This window comes from Mauremys reevesii, linkage group 3, assembly GCF_016161935.1.
Source record: "Mauremys reevesii isolate NIE-2019 linkage group 3, ASM1616193v1, whole genome shotgun sequence".
NCBI classification, from domain to species: domain Eukaryota; kingdom Metazoa; phylum Chordata; order Testudines; family Geoemydidae; genus Mauremys; species Mauremys reevesii.
Window position 1 is genome coordinate 98,186,076 of NC_052625.1, and position 22,154 is coordinate 98,208,229.

Consider the following 22,154-nt stretch of genomic DNA (forward strand, 5'->3'; position numbering starts at 1 on the left):
GAGTAAGAGGCCAGGGGCTCAAAAGGGGGTCCCATAAGTTTGACCAGGACCAGGTTAAGGTTCCAGGGAGGGACCGGTGGCCATGAGCAAGGAAACACCCTTTCCGATCCCTTAAGGGATCGGGTTACCATGGGGTTAGAAAACACAGAATGCCCCGATACCCCCGGGTGGAATGCCGAAATGGCAGCTAGATGCACTCTAATTGAGTAAGGAGTGAGACCCTGATGTTTGAGGTACAGGAGGTATTCTAGGACAACTGGAATGGTGGCCTGAAGTGGCTGTATTTGCTTTGGTTCACACCAGCAGGAGAATCTTTTCCACTTAGTTAAGCAGGTCACCCTAGTGGAAGGTTTCCCACTGCCAAGGAGAATTTGCTGCACTGGAAGGGAGCACTGGCTCTCCACAGCATTCAACCACAGAGTTTCCACGCCATAAGATGCAGCGACTGTAGATCCGGGTGGAGCAGGTGCCCGCAGTCCTGTGTGATGAGCTCTCGGTGCAGGGGCAGGGCAATTGGGGCAGCCACTGACAGCTCCAGCAGGGCCGTAAACCAGTGCTGGCGAGGCCAAGCTGGGGCAATCAGAATTATTACTGCTTTGTCCCTGCGAACTTTGATGAGAACTCTGTGGATGAGGGGGAGCGGTGGAAAGGCATACTTCAAACTCCCGCTCCAGGGGATCGCAAAGGCATCTGCGACCGAGCCCGGACTGCAGTTCTGGAAGGAGCAAAACTGTGGACATTGGCTGTTATCCTTGGTGGCAAAGAGGTCCATTTGGGGAAACCCCCACTTTTGGAAGATCGATTGCAAGACATCCAATCTCATCAACCACTTGTGCATGCGGTACGACCTGCTGAGGTGGTCCGCCAGTTCATTTCGCTCTCCCGGGAAGTATGACACTACGAGATGGATGGAGCGGGCTATACAAAAGTCCCACAGGAGAAGAGCCTTTCTGGTGTTGTCTGTCAGAACTGTCACACTGTGCTCTTCTAAAGCAGCGTGAAAGGTTGGCAGGCTAGGCAAACCGCCTTGAGTTCCTCCACATTGATGTGGAGCAGCCTCTCGTCTCTGCACCACAAGCCTTGCATCCTCAGATCCCCTAAATGGTCTCCCCAGCCGAGGTCTGACGCATGTGTCACCAGCGTCAGAGCCGGCTGCGGTGCTGTGAAGGGGATACTCTCGCATACTACCGGCTGATTGAGCCACTATCGCAGGGAGTCCAATACTCAGGCAGGAACTGTCACGACAAGGTCTAGGGGATCTCTGCCCGGGCAATACGATTGGGCTAGCCACACCTGTAAAGTCCTGAGCCGTAGCCAAGTGTACTTGACTATGTGAGTGCATGCCGTCATGTGTCCTAGGAGCTGCAGGCAGCATCTGGCCATGGTTGTGGGGAACCTTAGCATCGAGTCTATGACGCACTGGATGGCCAGGAACCTGGATTCCGGGAGGCTTGCTTGTGCCTGTACCGAGTCCAGCACTGCCCTGATGAACTCCATTCTTTGCGTAGGTATCAAGGAGGACTTGGGCACATTGACTAGAAGACCCAGCCTGCGGAATACGTCCAGGGCCACCGTCACATAAGAATGGACCGCCTCCTCGGACCGACCTCTGAGAAGCCAATTGTCGAGGTATGGGTATACTCGTATTCTCCTCTTTCACAGAAAGGCTGCCACTACTGACATGCATTTCATGAACATGTGGGGGGCTGCCGCCAGGCCGAAAGGAAGGACCATAAACTGGTAGTGGTGCTGGTTTATGGCGAACCCCAGGAACCGCCAGTGAGCGGGATGAATAGCGACATGAAAGTATGCATCTTTCATGTCGAGGGTAGTGTACCAATCCCCCAGATTCAGGGACAGAATGATAGTGCCAAGGGAGACCATGCGGAAGCGGACCTTGACTAAGAACTTGTTGAGCCCATGCAGGTCTAAAATGGGCCAAAGGCCCCCCTTTGCGTTGGGAATGAGAAAATAATGGGAATAAAACCCTTTCCCCCTTAATTCCCGAGGGACTTCCTCCACCGCCCCCGCCTCAAGGAGTGACTGTACTTCCTGCATGAGGAGGTGCTCGTGAGAGGGGTCCCTGAAGAGGGACAGGGAAGGAGGAGAACTGAAGTGTGTATCCCACTTGTGCCGTGCGTAAGATCCAACGGTCCAATGTTATGCAGACCCTGCATGGCAGAAATGGGACAAGTGGTTCAAGAAACATCGGGAAGGATCTGGGAGCTGGTTTGGTACGCTGTCCTCGAGAGCACCTTGAAAACCCCTGCTTGTTGCCGGGTTGGGCTTTGCCCGGGCTCTGGCCTTGGCTACGCATGTTTTCCACCTACACCTGTTGTCTCTGCCTCTCCTACATTAAGGCTCCTGTCTAGGATGAGGCTGGTACTGCCGTTGCTGTGGCGGCTGGGGCTTGAAAGGCTTCCTCTGAATCGCCGGGGTGTGCATCCCCAACGACTTGAGGGTTGCCTGGGAGTCTTTGAGGCTATGCAGCCTGGCATCCATTTGGTCCGAAAAGAGACCCGACCCTTCAAAGGGGAGGTCTTGAAGGGCATTCTGCACCTCTGGTGGAAAGCCCGAAGCCTGGAGCCATGCTGTGTGCCTCATCACCACACCTGAGGCGATTGTTCTGGCTGCTGCAGCCACCAAGTCCAGAGAGGCCTGCAAAGAGGTCTTGGCTACTGCCTTTCCCTCAGTAGGGCCATAAACTCAGGCTGAGAGCCCTGGGGTAAGGAGTCTTTAAATTTGGAAACTGCCTCCCAGGAGTCAAAATTGTGCCTGTTCAGGATCAGCTGCTGGTTGGCAATCCTCAATTGGAAGCCCCCAGAGGAACAGACCTTCCTCCCAAATAGGTCTAGAGGTTTAGCCTCCTTGGCCTTGGGAGCCGGGGCTTGCTGACCATGATGTTCCCGCTCATTGACAGCTGAGACTACCAGTGAACAGGGGGCCAGATGACAAAAGAGAAAGTCGTATCCCTTAGAAGGAGCAAAGTACTTCTTCTCCATGCCCTTTGCCATCGGCATGCTAGAAGCTGGGGTCTGCCAGACTGTCTTGTAATTGGACTGGATTGTCTTTATGAGTGGGAGCGCAATTCTGGAGGGGCCTTCGGGGCTTAAGATGTGCACCACAGGATCCTCCTGCTCTACTGCTTCCTCCGCCTGTAGGCCCAAATTTTGGGAAACCTGTGGGACGGCTCCTGGTGTGCTCTGTGGTCAATCGGAGGAGCCATGACACCACCATCGTGCCCGCCACAGCTTCGTCTGGGGATGACAAGGAGGTGAGGGCCTGTTGCATCTCCTCCTTGCCCCAATTTGTATGCCGGGGGCTCGTTTGAGTCCTGTTTAATTGACTGACCCCGGGATGGTCCCAGGCTCGGTGCTGCTTCCGTTCGCCAGTGCTCTGGAGAAGCATCTGGTGGCGTGGATATCGTGGCCTCCTTGGGTGCAGAGGGGTGCCTGCGCAGGGACCAGGACCGATGCACTGAGTAGCCAGATCTCGAGGCTCTGGAGGAGTGCACTTGCTGCTGGTGATAGGCCCCTGGTGTCCAAAAGGGCCACTGCCCTGATGGGCCCCACTGGGGATGCCACACGGTCTGGGGCTCCCTGCTAGCCGGCACTCTACAGGTATAGCTGGAGAGGCCTGAGTCCACCTCGGATTCCGAGGGTGCCGACCTCAAAGGCCAAGGTGATGTTGTGGAACGGTGCCATCGGGGGGCTGGGGAACGGTTCCTCACTGATCGGGACCGGGATCGTTACCCATGCTCCTGGGACCGGGATCATTGTGTTCTGCTCAGGCCCGGGGACTTTGGCTTAGCGTCTCCTCAGTGTTGGCTTGGTGACAGCGCCGGGGAGCGGTGTGCTGACGGGGCCGGTGCTGCATGTTGGCTCAAACCCAGTATCCTCAAGTCCTGTTGTGTTAGGGGACACTGGGAGTCCACAGAGGATAAGCTCGACCAGTGCCGGGGCAGTGACCTCGATCGGCGCACCATTGCCGGCTTGCCTCTGGATGGCATCCTTGGTGACAGTGACGGAGGCTTCTCTTTAACAGGGCGGGGGCTCACCGACAGCTCGATAAAGTCCTTTGCCGCCTCAAAGGTGTCCGGCGTGGAGGGTGTTCTAGGAGCTCTTCCAGCCCTTCCTCCGCACTCAAAGTGCTTAGCCGGAGCTTGAACGGCTCTGCGGCGCCGGAGCCACTGGTGCCAAAGCATGTCCTGGGGCTGCACCGCTCTTTTGAGTGCGTGGTCCTTTTGGAGGCGCCTCCTTCTTATGTGGGTAACGCCCTCTGCCTCTAGGTTGGCCCTTCGACCGTGCTGGCGAGGTCAAATGGTGCTGAGGCCTGTCCTGCTGCCTCAGTGTCATATGCTTGCAGTGCGCTGCCGGTGCTGGATCATGAACTGACGCCGGGGCACTCTGCACCGAGGATACCGGCTCCATAGATCATTTTTGTATCTGAAGTTAGGATTTCAGTTATTTTTAAAAATTATTTTAATCCTCTGTCAATTTGATCCTGTGTTCTCCTCCCACTATTTGCCCATTTATTCACTTCCTGGTTCTAATCCTCATGCCACTCTATTCAACCAAGCTGTACATTAAACAGCACTGAGCACAGTATGTCATATCTGACTTGCTTCACTAATGTTAACAATGTCATGCTTTTAATAAATTGTTGGGATCGTACTGAAAAAATACTTAACACTAACTTTCTTGGAGTAATAGTGGGACAAGCCCTACACACGAAGGATGCTTGAAACTAAAGAATTAACTGTTGCCTACGGAATATATGCAAGGAACATTTGCACCAATTTCCAATGTGATTAATTATTGTGTATTCACTTAGTACTCTCAAATCAAGCTAATTTTTAAGTCATCAACTTCCTATTGTGGGTGGGAAGACTATTATCACCACTAAACCCTCTAGAAATGTTTAGTGACTTATGGCACACTGGAGCAACAAAAATCCATGTATATAAACCTGGGCTCAAGAAAATTGGTGCATTTAAAGCCAATGGATGTTACTTTTAAGTTTATCAGAAAGTTCTGCATTAACTGTTTCCAACTGGCTTGCCAGAAATGGTATAGTTATCACTGCAAGGCGCTGAAATTTCAAAGACTATCACATGTGCTTACATTTGACACACTAAGCAGTTCCGTTGACTTCAATTAAAATTAAGCTCATGCTTAAGTCTGAACAGTTTCAGGGCCCAAGTCTGTAATGTATGAGAAAGTACAGAAAATGATGATGCGCTATAATTTATACCAAGGGCATCTAAAGCACATGAAGAACCACCCTTTTTCACATATAAATTAAAACAAATACAGAAATAAATACTAATTAAACAAAACTAAACTAAACTAAGGGCCTAAGCAGAAGATAATAAAATTTAAGCAGGGCACAAAATACAAAAAGAAAAGATGTTACATAAATTAGTTAATTGCATTAAATATATATGGGCAATAAAGTTGAGACTCTAAGAGTTACAGATTACAGATAACAATTACAATTTTCTTAAACTACTTGTGAAAGACCATGCAGTACACATTGGTTTCAGTTTCTATGACATAACACTGAATTACTCATTAATGCATCGAGTTTCATTGCTAGGATACTACAAATACATATAACAATTAGACTATGGCAATTTAATCCTAAACAATTTATTGAAAGGATTGTAGAACAGCAAATATTTCTCATGCTTGAAAACAAATCCTGCCCAGAAAATCAACTACATATAGTATATAATAGTGCATACCTGTCGGAAAAATCCCTTCTCTGTATTTGCCTGCCCAATTGTTATTTTTCGTAGGAATCGGTCATTTGTATCCAATACTGGAAAGAGGGTGGGGGAAAAGAGAGGAAAGAAGAAAAATGAAACATTTACATTGACACAGAATCAGCCACCTCGTTTCTCTCCCCATATGCCTGATATAAGAATACATTATTTTTGCAGTATATGCCTGTGTACCCAGTTGAGCATACGTCTACATCTAGATTCACTTTGCAATAGCGCACATAGCTAGGAAAGAGGAGCCTGAGATATACCAGCTTTTACACTCTTAAATGTCCAGTCTGAAATGTCTCAACTATAACTTCTTTGGTAAAGTAATCTTCTGTTGGGAGCTAACAACATCTTACTGGAATCCTTCTGTTTAGCTAGTACAGCAAAATCTTAATCTCTATCCACAGGTGTAACAAAAGCCTGTTTTGGTGGATCAGCACCATTCAGACCTACCCACTGCGCTCCTCTTCATGACAAGGTTTTGAGAATAGATTTTTAGACTACAAGATGGCCACATAAGTATTCCCACATTGTAAATGTACCTTTAACTTGAGCCCTTCCCCTTCAAAAACATCATTACATTAGCAAATTTGGCCCCAAGAAATTCCACACCATGTCATTTTTCTGCATCTCAATATGTAGTTTTCTGCATCTCCAATTTTACTTCCATGTCTGTCTGACACCATTTGGCAGGAAGTCTTTTCCAATTGCCAAGCCCAAGCAACATTTATCTAACATACTTAACCCTTATTTGGATACCCACTGAGCTCTTAACTGAGAAATGTCTTCACAATACTCAAAGTGCAGCCCAATCCATTACATGGATCCCCTCCCCCATCTTTATTTAAATTTATGCTGAAGCAAACTTAACTTCAAGCATGCGTTTTTGAGCACCAAAAGGAAGGGCCCACTAATCTGACAGAGCTCCTGCTGTGAAGAGACCAGCAAGTTAGTGTAGAGGTAGGCATTCATAGTGGTGGAGTAATGCCTTTGGTATTTAGCCAGGTATAGGTCCCTGCAGCGTTCCACTAAAAGTGCCTTTGAATTTACTGTTACCATTTGGGTACCCCTGGGAATTAAACTGGGACCTCTACTCAGCATCCTCTTCTTGAGGCATACCACTTTTCTTTTAAATTTATAATATCCTCTGTGCTAGTCTACACGGACTCCCACTTAGCTGCTTCTTTTAAGCACAAGGAATAAAACAGATAGGGTTGATTTTTATTCAGTTTGGTTTCTGCCTATCACAATCCTTACATTCTGAGAACAAAATAATTAGATTACATACAACTAAGGCAGCAGTATCTGAACTGGCAAATGGCATAAAATACAGATGGCTCTTGAGTGTGTCATTTTATTTAGACTATCCTTTCTGGCTGTCTTGTTAACAAGAAAGAGACATCAAATTAATCTTTCTTGTTTCTGATTTGAAGTCAAAATGAAGAACCACCCAACTATTTTTCTAATTCCTTACCAACTAAAAAGCCAACCATGCACAAAAAAGATATTACAACTATATGAACCATGTATCCTTTTTACCTGTTAAGAGATTCAGACTCAACATCAGTTACATATTCTATAACAAACCACACTCGTGATGGCTAATTACCATATTCATTGCATCAGGTCTCATGGACTGAATATTTACAAGAACTTAGATATAAAATTTAATTATCAGAGGGGTAGCTGTGTTAGTCTGGATCTGTAAAAGCAGCAAAGAGTCTTGTGGCACCTTATAGACTAACAGACGTTTTGGAGCATGAGCTTTCGTGGATGAATATCCACTTCGTTGGATGCATATAGTGGAAATTTCCAGGGGCAGGTATATATAAGCAAGCAAGAAGCAGGCTAGAGATAATGAGGTTAGTTCAATCAGGGAGGATGAGGCCCTCTTCTAGCAGCTGAGGTGTGAAAACCAAGAGAAGAGAAACTGGTTTTGTAGTTGGCAAGCCATTCACAGTCTTTGTTTAATCCTGAGCTGATGGTGTCAAATTTGCAGATGAACTGAAGCTCAGCAGTTTCTCTTTGAAGTCTGGTCCTGAAGTTTTTTTGCTGCAGGATGGCCACCTTAAGAGCTGCTATTGTGTGGCCAGGGAGGTTGAAGTATTCTCCTACAGGTTTTTGTATATTGCCATTCCTAATATCTGATGTGTGTCCATTTATCCTGTTCGGAAGAGACTGTCCAGTTTGGCCGATGTACATAGCAGAGGGGCATTGCTGGCATATGATGGTGTATATTACATTGGTGGACGTGCAGGTGAATGAACCGGTGATGGTGTGGCTGATCTGGTTAGGTCCTGTTATGATTGAGATATGTGGGCAGGGTTGGCATCGAGGTTTGTTGCATGGATTGGTTCCTGAGTTAGAGTTACTATGGTGCAGTGTGCAGTTACTGGTGAGAATATGCTTCAGGGTGGCAGGTTGTCTGTGGGAGAGGACTGGCCTGCCACCCAAAGCCTGTGAAAGTGTGGGATCATTGTCCAGGATGGGTTGCCCTGATGATGCGTTGTCCCTGATGATGTGTTGGAGAGGTTTTAGCTGGGGACTGTATGTGATGGCCAGTGGAATTCCACCACGATTTCAACAGCTTCCACCCCACCATCAACCTCAGCCTGGACCAATCTACACGGGAGGTCCACTTCCTAGACACCACGGTGCAAATAAGTGATGGTCACACTAACACCACCCTATACCAAAAACCTACCAACCGCTATGCCTACCTTCATGCCTCCAGCTTCCATCCCGGGCACACCACATGATCCATTGTCTACAGCCAAGCACTGAGGTACAACCGTATCTGCTCTAACCCCTCAGACAGAGACCAACACCTACAAAATCTCCATCAAGCATTCTCAAAACTACAATATGCGCACAAGGAAATAAGGAAACAGATCAACAGAGCCAGACGTGTATCCAGAAGCCTCCTACTGCAGGACAAACCCAAGAAAGAAACCAACAGGACTCCACTGGCCATCACATACAGTCTCCAGCTAAAACCCCTCCAACGCATCATCAGGGATCTACAACCCATCCTGGACAATGATCCCACACTTTCACAGGCCTGGGTGGCAGGCCAGTCCTCGCCCACAGACAACCTGCCAACCTGAAGCATATTCTCACCAGTAACTGCACACTGCACCATAGTAACTCTAACTCAGGAACCAATCCATGCAACAAACCTCGATGCCAACTCTGCCCACATATCTACACCAGTGACACCATCACAGGACCTAACCAGATCAGCCACACCATCACCGGTTCATTCACCTGCACGTCCACCAATGTAATATATGCCATCATATGCCAGCAATGCCCCTCTGCTATGTACATCGGCCAAACTGGACAGTCTCTACGGAAAAGGATAAATGGACACAAATCAGATATTAGGAATGGCAATATACAAAAACCTGTAGGAGAACACTTCAACCTCCCTGGCCACACAATAGCAGATCTTAAGGTGGCCATCCTGCAGCAAAAAAACTTCAGGACCAGACTTCAAAGAGAAACTGCTGAGCTTCAGTTCATCTGCAAATTTGACACCATCAGCTCAGGATTAAACAAAGACTGTGAATGGCTTGCCAACTACAAAACCAGTTTCTCCTCTCTTGGTTTTCACACCTCAGCTGCTAGAAGAGGGCCTCATCCTCCCTGATTGAACTAACCTCATTATCTCTAGCCTGCTTCTTGCTTGCTTATATATACCTGCCCCTGGAAATTTCATAAAATTTAATATCACTCAAAATCTAAGTTTTATTTTTCCATCAGTATCCTTTCATTAAAGATTTGTGTTATTTATATTCAACTGCTGGCACATGGAAACAATGAGATAATATTGGTCAGCAAGACAGGCGGTGGTCTCAGCTCACCAGCAGCCTAATCACTTTCATGTTTTTTATAGGCCTCCTGGCAAAAAAGTTTTAAGGAGAGTTCATGAAAGTGCTTGATTGAAAATTCAACAAGTGGGTGAAGGAGGCTGAATCATGGACTGATTGGAGGTGAAAGATGACCTTTTGAGATTGGCTTGATCACTTTCCAGGAATCAATCCCGCCACAGCATGAGTGCTCTGTTCATTTTTACTCTTTACCTCAGGCTTTATGCTCTTGATTTCTCTTGTCCATTATCTTTTTTTTTTTTAGTAAATGGTTCCCTGGATTTTCTCCCTCTTATCTTATCTAGCTCAGACATTGTCTTTTACCTTACCGACCCATTTACCATCTTAGCAAACAAAGCATTCAATTTTCAGTCTGCTGATCTAGTTACCACCCTAGTCTTGTCTTCCAAGAACTGAACCTTCCCCATTTTAAATTACTTATGTCAAGCCAGGTAGGGTGGGGATCGGTCATGAAGGGTCTTGAAAGTGAAGTAGCTTATGTTTGATACAGAAAAGAGGGAGCCAGCAAAAGGGATGCAAAGAGAGGATTGCAATGGTCAAAATGATAGTAACTCGTTTTCATAAACTTAAAGCAAAGCCTTTGCTCTTAGTATCTCGAGAATCAGAACATGGCCAAAATGCTAGAATGCAATGACTTCTCGAGGTCCCTTCCACCCCTACATTTCCATGATTCTACAATGCCTTATTAATATTAAAAGCAATTTTCGCATAGATGAAGACAATTCTAATGAAACTAAAGCCATTAGTGGATAATTCTTGCATTTTAAAGGACACTGGATAAAGAGAAAGTCTAGCATTTTCTTTAGAAAAAATGGTAACCCACCTAAACCAAACCAAGGTTTCTGGTTTGATTATAGTAGCATTACATTTAAGGGTCCATCTGCATTTCTACTGGAGATCTATGTCATTTAAGCCACAATTCTACATGGGTGAGTGGGCCCACCCACTCACAGCTCACTGCATGAATGGAGCCTTAGTGTTCAAATACAGCACATACGTCTCAACCAAGGACATCTTTTACCAAATCTGTAAAAAAAAAGGTTAATCCTGCTGGTTTGGTGCTAAATAAAAGTAAAAACACAAATGGGAACCCAGCAGCTCAGTGGTGACCCTAAAGAGCCAAAAGCCACTGAAAAGCACAAGCATTACCAATATGGTTCAGAGTGACAGTGAGGGGGATCTCACTGAGGGGTGAACAGCACATTTTAAGTATTTTTTTAAATGGGTGAGGACAAGGAGAGAAGAAGATATAGAGACAGAGTGATTACTACCAGCACCAGAGAGCAAGGAGGAGGAGAGCAAACATTGGCTGGTGGCAGTGGGAACTTCCTCTAAAAAGACACAGCATTTAAAAAAAATAAAAAAATCCAACGTAAAGCTACTGTCATGACTAAAAGAATTAGGATAGTTAGAGCTGAGGATGCCAAACCACCCTCAACTCCTTGCATGTATTTATTATGGGATTTGTCCTGGAAGGTGTCAAAAGCCCCTAATTCCTACTGATCACCTTTTAGTATTAAGTCCAACAAAATAATCCATTTATAAAACCTGATCGCTCACTACAATACAGGAACAATTTACGGCTCTATCTCTCCATAGTAAATCCACCTTTGTTCTATACGTGATATTTGATATAAAAACATACACTATAGATACTTAGATGCCATGACGAATGGCATGGTATAAAAATCTAAACAGAACATAATAAGTGGAGGTCATATCCATGTGCTAAACTGCAGGGCCATATGATAAGTTACAGGGTAATATGCTAAACTTATTTCTTTTGAGCTTTTGACCAGTTCACCTGCTCTCTGTCCACTAATCCAGCTCCACCAGGGTTTATTTCAATATTTCAATTCCACGAGCTGCCATTTCAAACAGTTGCCATTTCTAAAAAATCAACCTGCCAAACAAGTGTTTCTTCCTTCTTACCCAAAATGACCAGGTTTAATCCTGAGTCAGTGACAGATTTAAGATCTATTATCTCCTAATCCACCATGGGTAAAACTGGGAGCTTTATACCACTTTACTACTGAAAAAAGGAGATTTCCTGTTGTCCAATGATGTGCAGCACCTGCTTAATCTAGCACAGCAATGTAATTGACTTTAAATTTAACATAAATGTTGTTTTAGGTCATTTTTAGAGAGTTCCCAGTCTCCCTCTTCAGCTCCATCCAGATGAATCTTTGGTAATCTAGGCACTTGGTTTACAGGCAGAGGGATTAAATACCTTGCTGAAGTGAGGCCTTATTGACCGTTAATACTTACCTCTTTGCCATGTTATGGTAGATGGGTCAATATCAAGGCGTACAAATGTATTAATCTCATCTGCTGTTAAAGTGCCTGGATCGGTCTTGTTTATCCCCAACCTCTAGACAAAAATGAGAAGAAAAGCAATCAAGCAGACTTCCTGCTTAGAAAGCTATATAAACACATATACCCACCCTGGTTTTCCTCCTCCTCTTATATCTTTACAAACTTTTACTTTTTTTTAAAAAAAGCAGCAGGCTGAAACACTTCAATAAATCACAACATTGAGGCTAAGGCTCAAATGATAAACTACACAGAAAAGAGCCTATAACAACAATGGAAAAAAATGTGGAGAGGAAAAAGGAGAAATACTCAAAGGCAATTACTCAAAAGGTCTCTATATAACACAACACCACCCCCTTAAGATAAACCAAAGAGAAGAGGCAACAAAGGAGACAATGTGAAAAAGATAATTAACAAATAATTTATGCGTGATAGCTCTTTATCTTGGCCGAGGACACATCCTTGCAAATATCCGTGTGTGGCTTTACATGATGACTCTGTGCTGTGAGTTATAAACTTCTATCTGCCTAATTGATGTGCTATTTCAACAGCTCCTACACAACATTTAAAAAAAAAAAAACCCAAACCCTATCATTTAGAAAGAGCAGCACAATATATTTTAAAAAGAACAGGAGTACTTGTGGCACCTTAGAGACTAACAAATTTATTTGAGCATAAGCTTTCGAGGGTTACAGCCCACTTCATCGGATGCACAGAATGGAACATATAAGAACAGTATATAGCTACACACATACAGAGAAGACGCCATACCAGCTCTAAGAGGCTAATTCATTAAGATAACCTGTTATCATCAGGAAAAAAAACGTTTGTAGTGATAATCAAGATGGTCAATTACAGACAGTTGACAAGAGGTGTAAGGATAGTTATCATAAGGAAATAGATTCAAGTAGTGTAATGACTCAGCCATTCCCAGTCTCTATTCAAGCCAGAGTTAATGGTATCTAATTAATTAATTAGATAATTAGCCTCTTAGAGCTGGTATGGCATCTTCTCTGTGTGTGTGTGTGTGTGTACATACATACATACACACACACACACTTACACTCTCTCTCTCTCTTTTCTTATATGTTCCATTCTATGCATCTGATGAAGTGGGTTGTAGCTTATACTCAAATAAATTTGTTAGTCTCTAAGGTGCCCAAGTACTCCTGTTCTTTTTACGGATACAGACTAACATGGCTGCTACTCTGAAACCTGACACACTATATTATGACTGTTCTGCAGCATTTGCTCCTAATTCAGCAATGTCAAAAAAACTTTTTTAAATGAATCTGCATAGAGATGAACCAAGAGAAAATTGTACAATAGAATCCCGATTTTATACAAAATGACTGTGTCCCCACGGCCCTAGAAAGTATTCTTCAGTGAATTACCAAGTACACTCAGTTTTTAATGTTAACATTTATAAATTTTAGATTTAATGTTTGTTTCAGTCACACAAATACACTCACATATTTGAATGTCAGCTTCACTAAACATTTAAAATTAACATGCAGTACTGTACCGAACAAAAACGCCTTTGCTCCTATGTCCCCAGTTTTACCAACCCCTGTTTAATAAAGGTTGTGGATGTTCTTTTGAGACTGCCATTAAAAATAGAGCCCCACTGTATTTCTTTTTAAATAGCACTCTCCCCCAGCATTTGTGTAGTATTCTTCCAAACAGTACTGGGGGACTATGTGAAAAAAGTCTTCACAAACATTTGAAAAAACCCACAAAGTTGTTCTGACAATATTCACCACCCCTTTATTCACTTTCTGCAAACATATTACCCAATAATATTTGCAGAGAGCGAAAGTGTCATGAATACTCACATGGATGTTTTTGCACCATTAGTAACTATTCAAACCCTCCTCCTTCTTATAAAATCTTCGCTCAGTGACCCAGGAAGCAGAAACAGTATTATTTATTACTAAGGTGACCAATCACAAATACTGACTACTCGTAGCAATACTGTTCAGCACTGGAAGGGAGGAGGAGGAATTGATCTTAGTGAGGCTGTCGGAAGGCAGGAGGCACTGGGGGAAGCTTGGCTGCCGGTGGGCGCTAAGCACATGCTATTTGATCATGTAGTTAAAGATTGTATCATAATGCATATGCAAAAGAGATCCTAATAAAGGTTGCACCAGCACCCTCACTTCTGGCATTTCCTAACTTGTGAGTGCTTGTCTTTGTAGCCTTGATAATATTCTTTTAACATAGTTTTCCGTAACTTAAAAAATAATTAACACCAAAATAATTGAGTTGCAATAGAAATTCTGCTGCACTTATTCAGAAGCTTTTAAGTTAATAAGCAGAAATCATTTGCAGCTCTACTAGCACAGAGAAACCCACCACCTACTGCAGAGCTATTTGATATTCCATGAATAACTGCAGTATCAGCACCTTTTTTTTTCCTCCAGGCACCCTAATATAAACAAAGACAAACTGAAAATATTCACTAATAGATTCTCTCAGACAAACTTCTGTGAGAGCCACTTTGCAACAGAGGTAAACAGACACCACACATATCCTGTTTTACTTTAAACAAGACAACTGAGTAGCACAAAAACTAAAAATACATAATTATAAGAACCATTTTTTAACAATTTGATATTAACCTAAAAAAAGTGTAACATGGCTCCATAAGCACTTTGCAAACATTCATTGCCATCCAGTGGCTGTCAAATAGTCCTAATTAGGACTATGAATTGCTTCCTCAAAGGAATATAACAGTAATATAAAACTTTCATATGCCAAAGCTGAACATAGCAAAACAGCCCATGTCCTGGGTGTTTGTAGCCAAAATTTCCCCTCTTCCAACACTGGTAGATTGTGCTACAAGCTAACTGTTTATCTGTCTACCAATTCCCACCTCACACAGAATATATAATAGACAGGGAAGCTCAGGGAACATTTGGGATGAAAGTTTATATGTAAACATAAAATATGTGGAGAAATGCATTTTTATCACTCCATGCAGAGAAATGTGAGGACAGCCAGTAGTTCTCAACAAGTCTCCAGAAAGTCCCTCTTAAAAATGAGAAAATAAAATAAAAATTGAAAAATACTAGAGTAATTCAGCTTTCCCATGTAACTGCGCCATAATGGAAAGTATCAAAAAAACTAATCTTGACATTTATCACGGAAAAGTCAGCTTATAAAACATTATGGTCTCACTTTGTGAGGAAAGAGATACTAGTTTATAAAAAAAAATATTGGAACTTGACTCTGTAACTGCAAAACAGGAAGCTGCCAGAAAGCCTGTTAAAGCCTTAAGGAAAGCCAAATCCTTAAGGAAAGAGTGGACCACATTAAGGCACTTTCGGCTACAAATCTCCTTGTAACTCGTTAAAAATAATTTTAAATAGCACATTTTATAAGTTATATTATACTTGGGGGAAAAAAACAGGGAAAATACATTAGCAACTTACTTTCAAGCGGGCAAGCTGAATAGAAGAAAATTCTCTCACACCATTAACTACTGGAACCAGCCTATTATACAAAGCCTAAAAAAAACCACACACGAGAGAAAATGTTGCAGCTAAAATACACAAATACAATAAAAGCCTAACTTGATTCAAATTATTTAGATTATAATCTCAAACATTTTTGAACCAACGTAAATTGTTAGTGGATACTTACATTTAACCAATTAAAAAGAAAACCTGACTGGCAAGCAAATTTTCAAAAGAACTTAAGTGACTAAAGTGCCTAAGCTACATTTTCAAAGGTGATTTAGGCCCTTCAGCACCAAAGTCCCATTAACTTTCAATGAGACTTAGGTTCCTAAATGCCTACATTACTTTTAGAAATGGACTTAGGTGCTTTTGAAAATGTTAATCAAGGTCTGAAATAACCCATTTTGTAATTAGTATCTGTAAAGAGATTTAAGTGCACTTTTCTGGATTCAGAAGTCTGTCATGTCAATGAAGCAACAACTATCAGCAAATTAAGGGGATAAGGCTGTGCTCCCCAGTTACAATAGAAGATCCACAAACAAAGAAGGATCTCTTTCCCAAACCTTATTTCTCTGAAAACCCATGTTAACAATTAAGCAAAGTTCACAATAAGTTCAGTAGGGGCTAGAGAAAAGGTATATGGTAGTTTATTTCCCAGTAAAGGCCCTCCAGAGCACACCTTAGGATCAATACCTAACAGTGTCACTTTCTATCATTTCTTGTCTCAAAAACATGACATGACCATACAGTGAATAAATATACTGTCCAAAAAGAAAGGGTTTGGCAGACAGCTATGGCGCTCGAAGCACGCTGAACAGAATGCTGGAGACAAAACAAGAACTATAAAATGATATAATCAACAAAAATATTTATGTAGATGTTTACGGGAAACTTCAAAAGAAAGCCACGGATGGAACTCGTACAGGTAAACCTCACCTTATCAGATTGAGTGCTTTCATGCAAGATCCTTGCATCAATAGCAGCAGCCAGCAAATTATTAGCAGCAGTAATAGCATGGATATCTCCAGTCAAATGAAGGTTGAACTACAGATTGAAGATGAAATACAAGAATTTATTTAAACACACTCCACTAATTTAGTAAAGATTAACAAAAGCAATCACTGCTTGTTCGGTTTTTACAGATCAGATCAGCCATTTAGCAGTGTTGCTAAAATATTATGATTAGACAGACTGAAAATGTAACAAGCCAAATGAATTTACTTGGTCTCAGCTCAGTGTCTGATATACTACAGTCAACAAGACAAAAACAAAACACAGATGTCATGGAGGGATATCTCAGCGGTTTGAGCATTGGCCTGCTAAACCCAGAGTTGTGAGTTCAATCCTTGAGGGAGCCATTTGGGGCAAAAATCTGTCTGTGGATTGGTCCTGCTTTGAGCAGCGGGTTGGACTAGATGACCTCCTGAGGTCCCTTCCAACCCTGATATTCTATGATTCACCCAAATGACCCAAGAATGGAATCTAATGTGCTGACCACAACTCTGATACATGCACTTTTAAAGTCATATGTAATGGAGTATCAAAACTTGGAATCAGATAATAATCAGCCTTTGACTAGCTGAAAATTTTCAAGTTTCATTTCCTTTGACACTTCATTGATTTCAAGAGAAACATTCACTCAAATTTTACAGGAAAGTTAAAGCATGTGGTGGGGAAAAAGGGAAGATGTGCTGATTTCATTTATTTAGCATGGAGAAAGAAAGATGTTCCAAGGAAATTATAAAAATTATGATTTACTGATATGAAATGAGCTAATGGAACCTTTTCTTTGAATTGTCAGTCTTACACTTCAAAGATGTATCCAAAATCATAGAGTAAAATCTCTGGTGTTTTACAGAATGATTGGGTCATCACCCATCTTCACCCTAAAGGATTCAGAATTTTTAGTATAATGATGTGCTGCTAATATTTTAACAAGATGCTCCTATAAAACTGTTCTCCCTTACTTAATGATAAACTCACATAAAAGGGGTTGCACGCATTCAGTAAGAATGGAAGTGACCAAAGAATCTGTTTCACTGCTTTTGTCATTTGAACAAAACCTGGTTCATAACCATGAAGAAGAAGAAAAAATACTTGGTGAACAAGTGCACTTGTTGTATATGAGGGAGAGAGTTGGACTTTGCTGGAAACATAAATTTAACATTTATATTAAAGTAGTGCTCAGAGGTCCCAATCAGAATCTGGCCTGTACTGTGCTAGATTCAGTACAAACCCATATAAAGACAAATCTTTGGTGCAGAGACCATAACAGTTTAATAGTGACATGGTATGGATAGGAGTAGGGGGACACGTGTATGTATGTGATGATCCTCATCCACCCCCTCAATCTAGCCACTCTGCTTATAAAATGTTTATATTTTGCTCCTGAAAAGAACCACTAAGTGTATTCATAAGAAACCACACTGCCCAAGGTGCATTATTTGAGGAAGAGTAAAGACCTTGGTAGTATCTTCCCCAGTGAAAATATTTTGAAAGTGTTCCACATATGGAGCAATCTGGTCTATTTCAAAGGCTAGCATATGTTCTTCAGAAGTATTTGAGGCCCAGGGATAAAGTCATCTTTGGCAGAGATTAATTTAAAGTTGCTAGCTGGATGAATTCCACCAGAGGCAGAAAAAAAAAATCCTTTCATTTTGTGAGGGGGACATTTTAATACAAGACACCCACCCACACGTGCATCACTATTTTGGAATCAAATTAATTTCCCATTTATTTTCCTGATGTTCATCAAAAGCTCCTAACTTTTGCGACATTTTCTCAAAACAGTTACAGTGAAGGTATCATTATTAGAGACTGGCCAACCTGGTTGAACATAATGTAATTTGGCTACCGTTAATGGAAGGACTTTTGCTCCAAATAAATAAGAAATCTGTATTTAAAATTAAATCATTTCTTGAAACTACTGGGCCTCTCTGTTCCTGCCCTCATCTGCAAAAAAGAAATAGGTATTCAGACCTTTTGTAACAGAGATATATAGACAAGGAACACTTAACAGCAGCAAGTCAGATACTATTGTTTCTCCTTGTACCTTATTCACAGCTAGCAGACTTTCTTCAGTACACTGGAAATCCGGTGGTGTTTGAATAATAGCTGGGACTTCATGCAACATGCTTTAATACCCACAGTCTATTGGCTTTTTCTCTACACTTCATATTTATTGTTTAGGTAATTCAGAATTTGTTTTTTTACTGGGTCTATAACCACGGCTCTAGAATTGAAGCAGCTGCCCATTGTTACAATTGGAAAATTCTATTCACACTCTAGTACAAGACCATGAAAGCCAGCCTTCTCCATAACTGTGATGGAGAGCCTGAACTCTCAGTGGCTGTACGAGGGAGGCAATCCCTCTCTCCCACTTTACCCTCTGACATAAACATATGCTTTAAGTGCTTTTCTGGATCATGTCCATAGTTGGCTGCCTGCGCACATGCTTTACCGTGAGAGCACAGGGGAGCAGCTGGTAATGGTCTTTTTTCCATCCTGTCTTACCTCTTCCATTGGAATGACTTGAGCATATCCACCTCCAGCAGCCCCACCTGAGCAATTAAGCACATGGTCATGTCAGATTCACACCAATTCTGAAATAATCCTTAAACACACAAGAAATAAAGCACACAGCTTTGATACTTAAACATAATCAATATTTTAATTTCTATTACAGAAATCACTCAAACACTGGACCCAAAAAAAGTGTATTAATAATAAAAGCCATCAGCAGTTAGACAGTGATCTCAGTGATGAATGCTACCAACCTTGTAAAGCAAAATCTGGCAAAACATGTAATTTCCATGGCTGCACAGACTTATAAGCAAACCTGAAGCAGGATGTGTCAACTTTCATGACTTTGCTATTTCAAATAAAATTGGATACTTTAAAGATTCTTCCTCAAGGTTAATTAATTTGATTACTAAACCTGAAGAAGACACAGCATGGACCAAAGGAGGAATTAAATCCTGACTCTGAATGGCTGTTTTCATCACTTTACTTGATGAACATCTCAGACTACCATCGACGTTTTACAGCACTATTGCACTTGTTTACACAGTAATTTAAACAAATGTAGAAGCCCTACAAGTTAGAGATGGTAAAAACTTGTTAGATTGTTCAATCCTTCTCCTTACTAGTTCAATATTGTCTCCTGCATTATGTTTCCTAGTGTTTTGTGTGTATATATATATATATATATATATATATATATATATATATATATATATATATATGCTTCTTCCCATTCAAGGCTCTTACAAGAGGCCTGCAAATATTAGTCATGCTAGTCAGGAAAACTGACACCGTCTGGCCAAACTACACTTCAATAAAACAACTAAGAAGTTGAAAACAAACTAAACCCAAATGCAATATTCCCTTTTGATATGAAAGAGGAAGTAAGTTTTGCAAACAGTAAGTACCTTTAACTCCAAAAGTAGGCCCCTGGGAAGGTTGTCTCAGACATGCAAAGGAATTTACATTAAGATGTGCAGTTAGAGCTTGAACAAGACCAATCGTGACAGTGCTCTTCCCCTCTCCAAGCGGTGTAGGTGTTATCCTAACAAAACAAAGAGAAAAGATTTATCAGCATCTCTACTGATGTCAACTGAAGCAAGGATATCAAAACTTACACCTTTTTATTTGAATTAAGAATATTTGTACAATGAATTTCAACAAGATTGCATTATTGCCACAATACCTGTTATGCCCTACCTAAAGCTGGAATGTTGATGTACATGTGTCTTCTATGTGAGCTATTTACTAGGACAGCAGAAAATAGAAGGTTATTTTGGCAAAATTTCTGAGGACTATTGAATTTTCTATAGATTTCATTTAGACACAAAAGTCTCACCAGTCTCATGAATAAGTCATGCATCTAATGCAAACTAAGCATGCAATTGAGCCTATTGTGTCGTAAATCATGGGATTTTTATTTCCTACTGCTCAATACATAAATGAAATACTATTGAATGTTTCATTAAAACAACACAGATTTTGTTTGAAAGTCTTGACTACTTGTTCTTTAACTTCCATGTCCTTTAACTCCCAGCAACAATGTAAGACAGGGAGAATTATTTAAAAAAAAAAACCCCAAAAAACCCCCCACACAACTGGAACCAACTAAACCAACTATAGTCACTATGTTCAGTTAAACGTGATGATGTTCTCTCAGCATTTTGCAGATTTAGAGCCCAGAAGGGACCGTTATGATCATGTAGACTGACCTTCTACATAACATAGGGCAAAGATTTCATGCTTAGATTCCTGTATCTAGCCCAAAAACTTGTACTTGCACTACAGCATTTATATTTTAGAAAGACATTTACTTTTGACTCAAAAGCTGCCAAGTAATGGAAGGATTCTTATTTCCTTAGAAAGCAACGAGTCCTGTGGCACCTTAAAGACTAACAGATGTATTGGAGCATAAGCTTTCGTGGGTGAATACCTGTGCCACAGGACTCATTGTTGCTTTTTACAGATCCAGACTAACATGGCTATCCCTCTGATACTTTACATTATTTTCTTAGAGTTCAATTTCTATCTTTCAATCAGCCAATGCACATGCATTGGTAGCTGCTTTGGCAAGATGTGCGGTGTGTCATAAGTGAAAAAACCCAGCAGACTTACTACATATTCCCAGTCGAAGGCCAATTAGAGGGCACTTTCATGGGATCAAAAGGAATACTACAACACTGTGCCTTGCATAGCGAAAATGTTTCTTAACCCTCAATTTCTGCACAAATCCTAAGACCTTCAAAGCTAATTGTTTCAGATAAATGTGACTTAGGGGTATACTCTTCTCTTGATGAGAGCACATGGCCTCCATTAGCTACAGTGGGAGTTCTGAAAACATTTTCTGAGAATATTACACTTCTGAGCGATAAAAGACTAAGTGAAATGAAAGACGCTCAGTTTATAGATGTCCTTCCCTCCTTCAGTTCAACACACTTGGCTATTTGCATGTCACTTTAAAAAAAGAAAAGAAAACGTTACTCACCTTGTGCAGTAACTCGTTCTTCAAGATGTCCCCCACTATGGGTGCTCCACTTCAGGTGTGCATGCGCCTCTCAAGCCCTTGACTGGAGATTTTCCACAAGCAGTGTCTGTTCAGGCTGCGCATGTCCTCTACATAACCTCATGCCATGCTCTGAGGATATTTAGGGGTGCTCTGATGAATCACCCCTCTCAGTTCCTTCTCTATCTGAACGTCCATCAAGAACAGTCTGAAGCAGAAGGGAAGGAGGCTGGGTAGTGGAGCACCCTTTGGGACACCTCACAAAGAATCCCAGTTACTGTACAGGGTGAATAACTTTTTCTTCGATGAGTAGTGGTCCTATGGGTGCTCCACTTCAGGAGACTCCCCAGCATCCTCCTCACAGGGAGGGGGGGAGCTTTGGAATCAAGTCCAAGACTGAAGACAGTACAAGTAATGCTGGATCAGATCTGACTGTGTGCAGCAATGCATAGTGTTTAGAAACTATATGCACTGAATCCCATGTAGCAGCTCTGCATATCTCAAAAACCGGAATGTTTTTGAGCAATGCTGTGGAAGTTGCTTGTGATCTGGTAGAGTGTGCTACAATCCTTTGGAGCAAAGCACCAGCTGCATCAGAGTAAACAGTAATACACCCAGGAATCCATCTTGACAGTCTCTGTGATGAGATCGTGGACCCTGTAGCAGAGTGGACCCCTGCTCTGGCCCTG

At 42.1% G+C, this 22,154-nt stretch overlaps 1 protein-coding gene across 8 annotated transcripts in view; it reads right to left on the bottom strand.

Annotated features, from left to right (window-relative positions):
• MTHFD1L (methylenetetrahydrofolate dehydrogenase (NADP+ dependent) 1 like) overlaps positions 1-22,154 on the bottom strand; it is a 234,081-nt gene that overhangs the window by 156,915 nt on the left and 55,012 nt on the right. For all 8 annotated transcript variants that reach the window (XR_005596097.1, XR_005596096.1, XM_039529908.1 and 5 more), the window contains exons 12-17: positions 19,871-20,007; positions 18,954-19,000; positions 16,377-16,484; positions 15,414-15,488; positions 11,935-12,037; positions 5,747-5,823 (exon numbers count right to left, since the gene is read on the bottom strand). Coding sequence is in view for 6 of the 8 variants with exons in the window: in XM_039529908.1 (XP_039385842.1) it covers positions 5,747-5,823; positions 11,935-12,037; positions 15,414-15,488; positions 16,377-16,484; positions 18,954-19,000; positions 19,871-20,007 (547 nt within the window). In the remaining 2 variants the exon portion in view is untranslated. The remainder of the gene's footprint in view (positions 1-5,746; positions 5,824-11,934; positions 12,038-15,413; positions 15,489-16,376; positions 16,485-18,953; positions 19,001-19,870; positions 20,008-22,154) is intronic.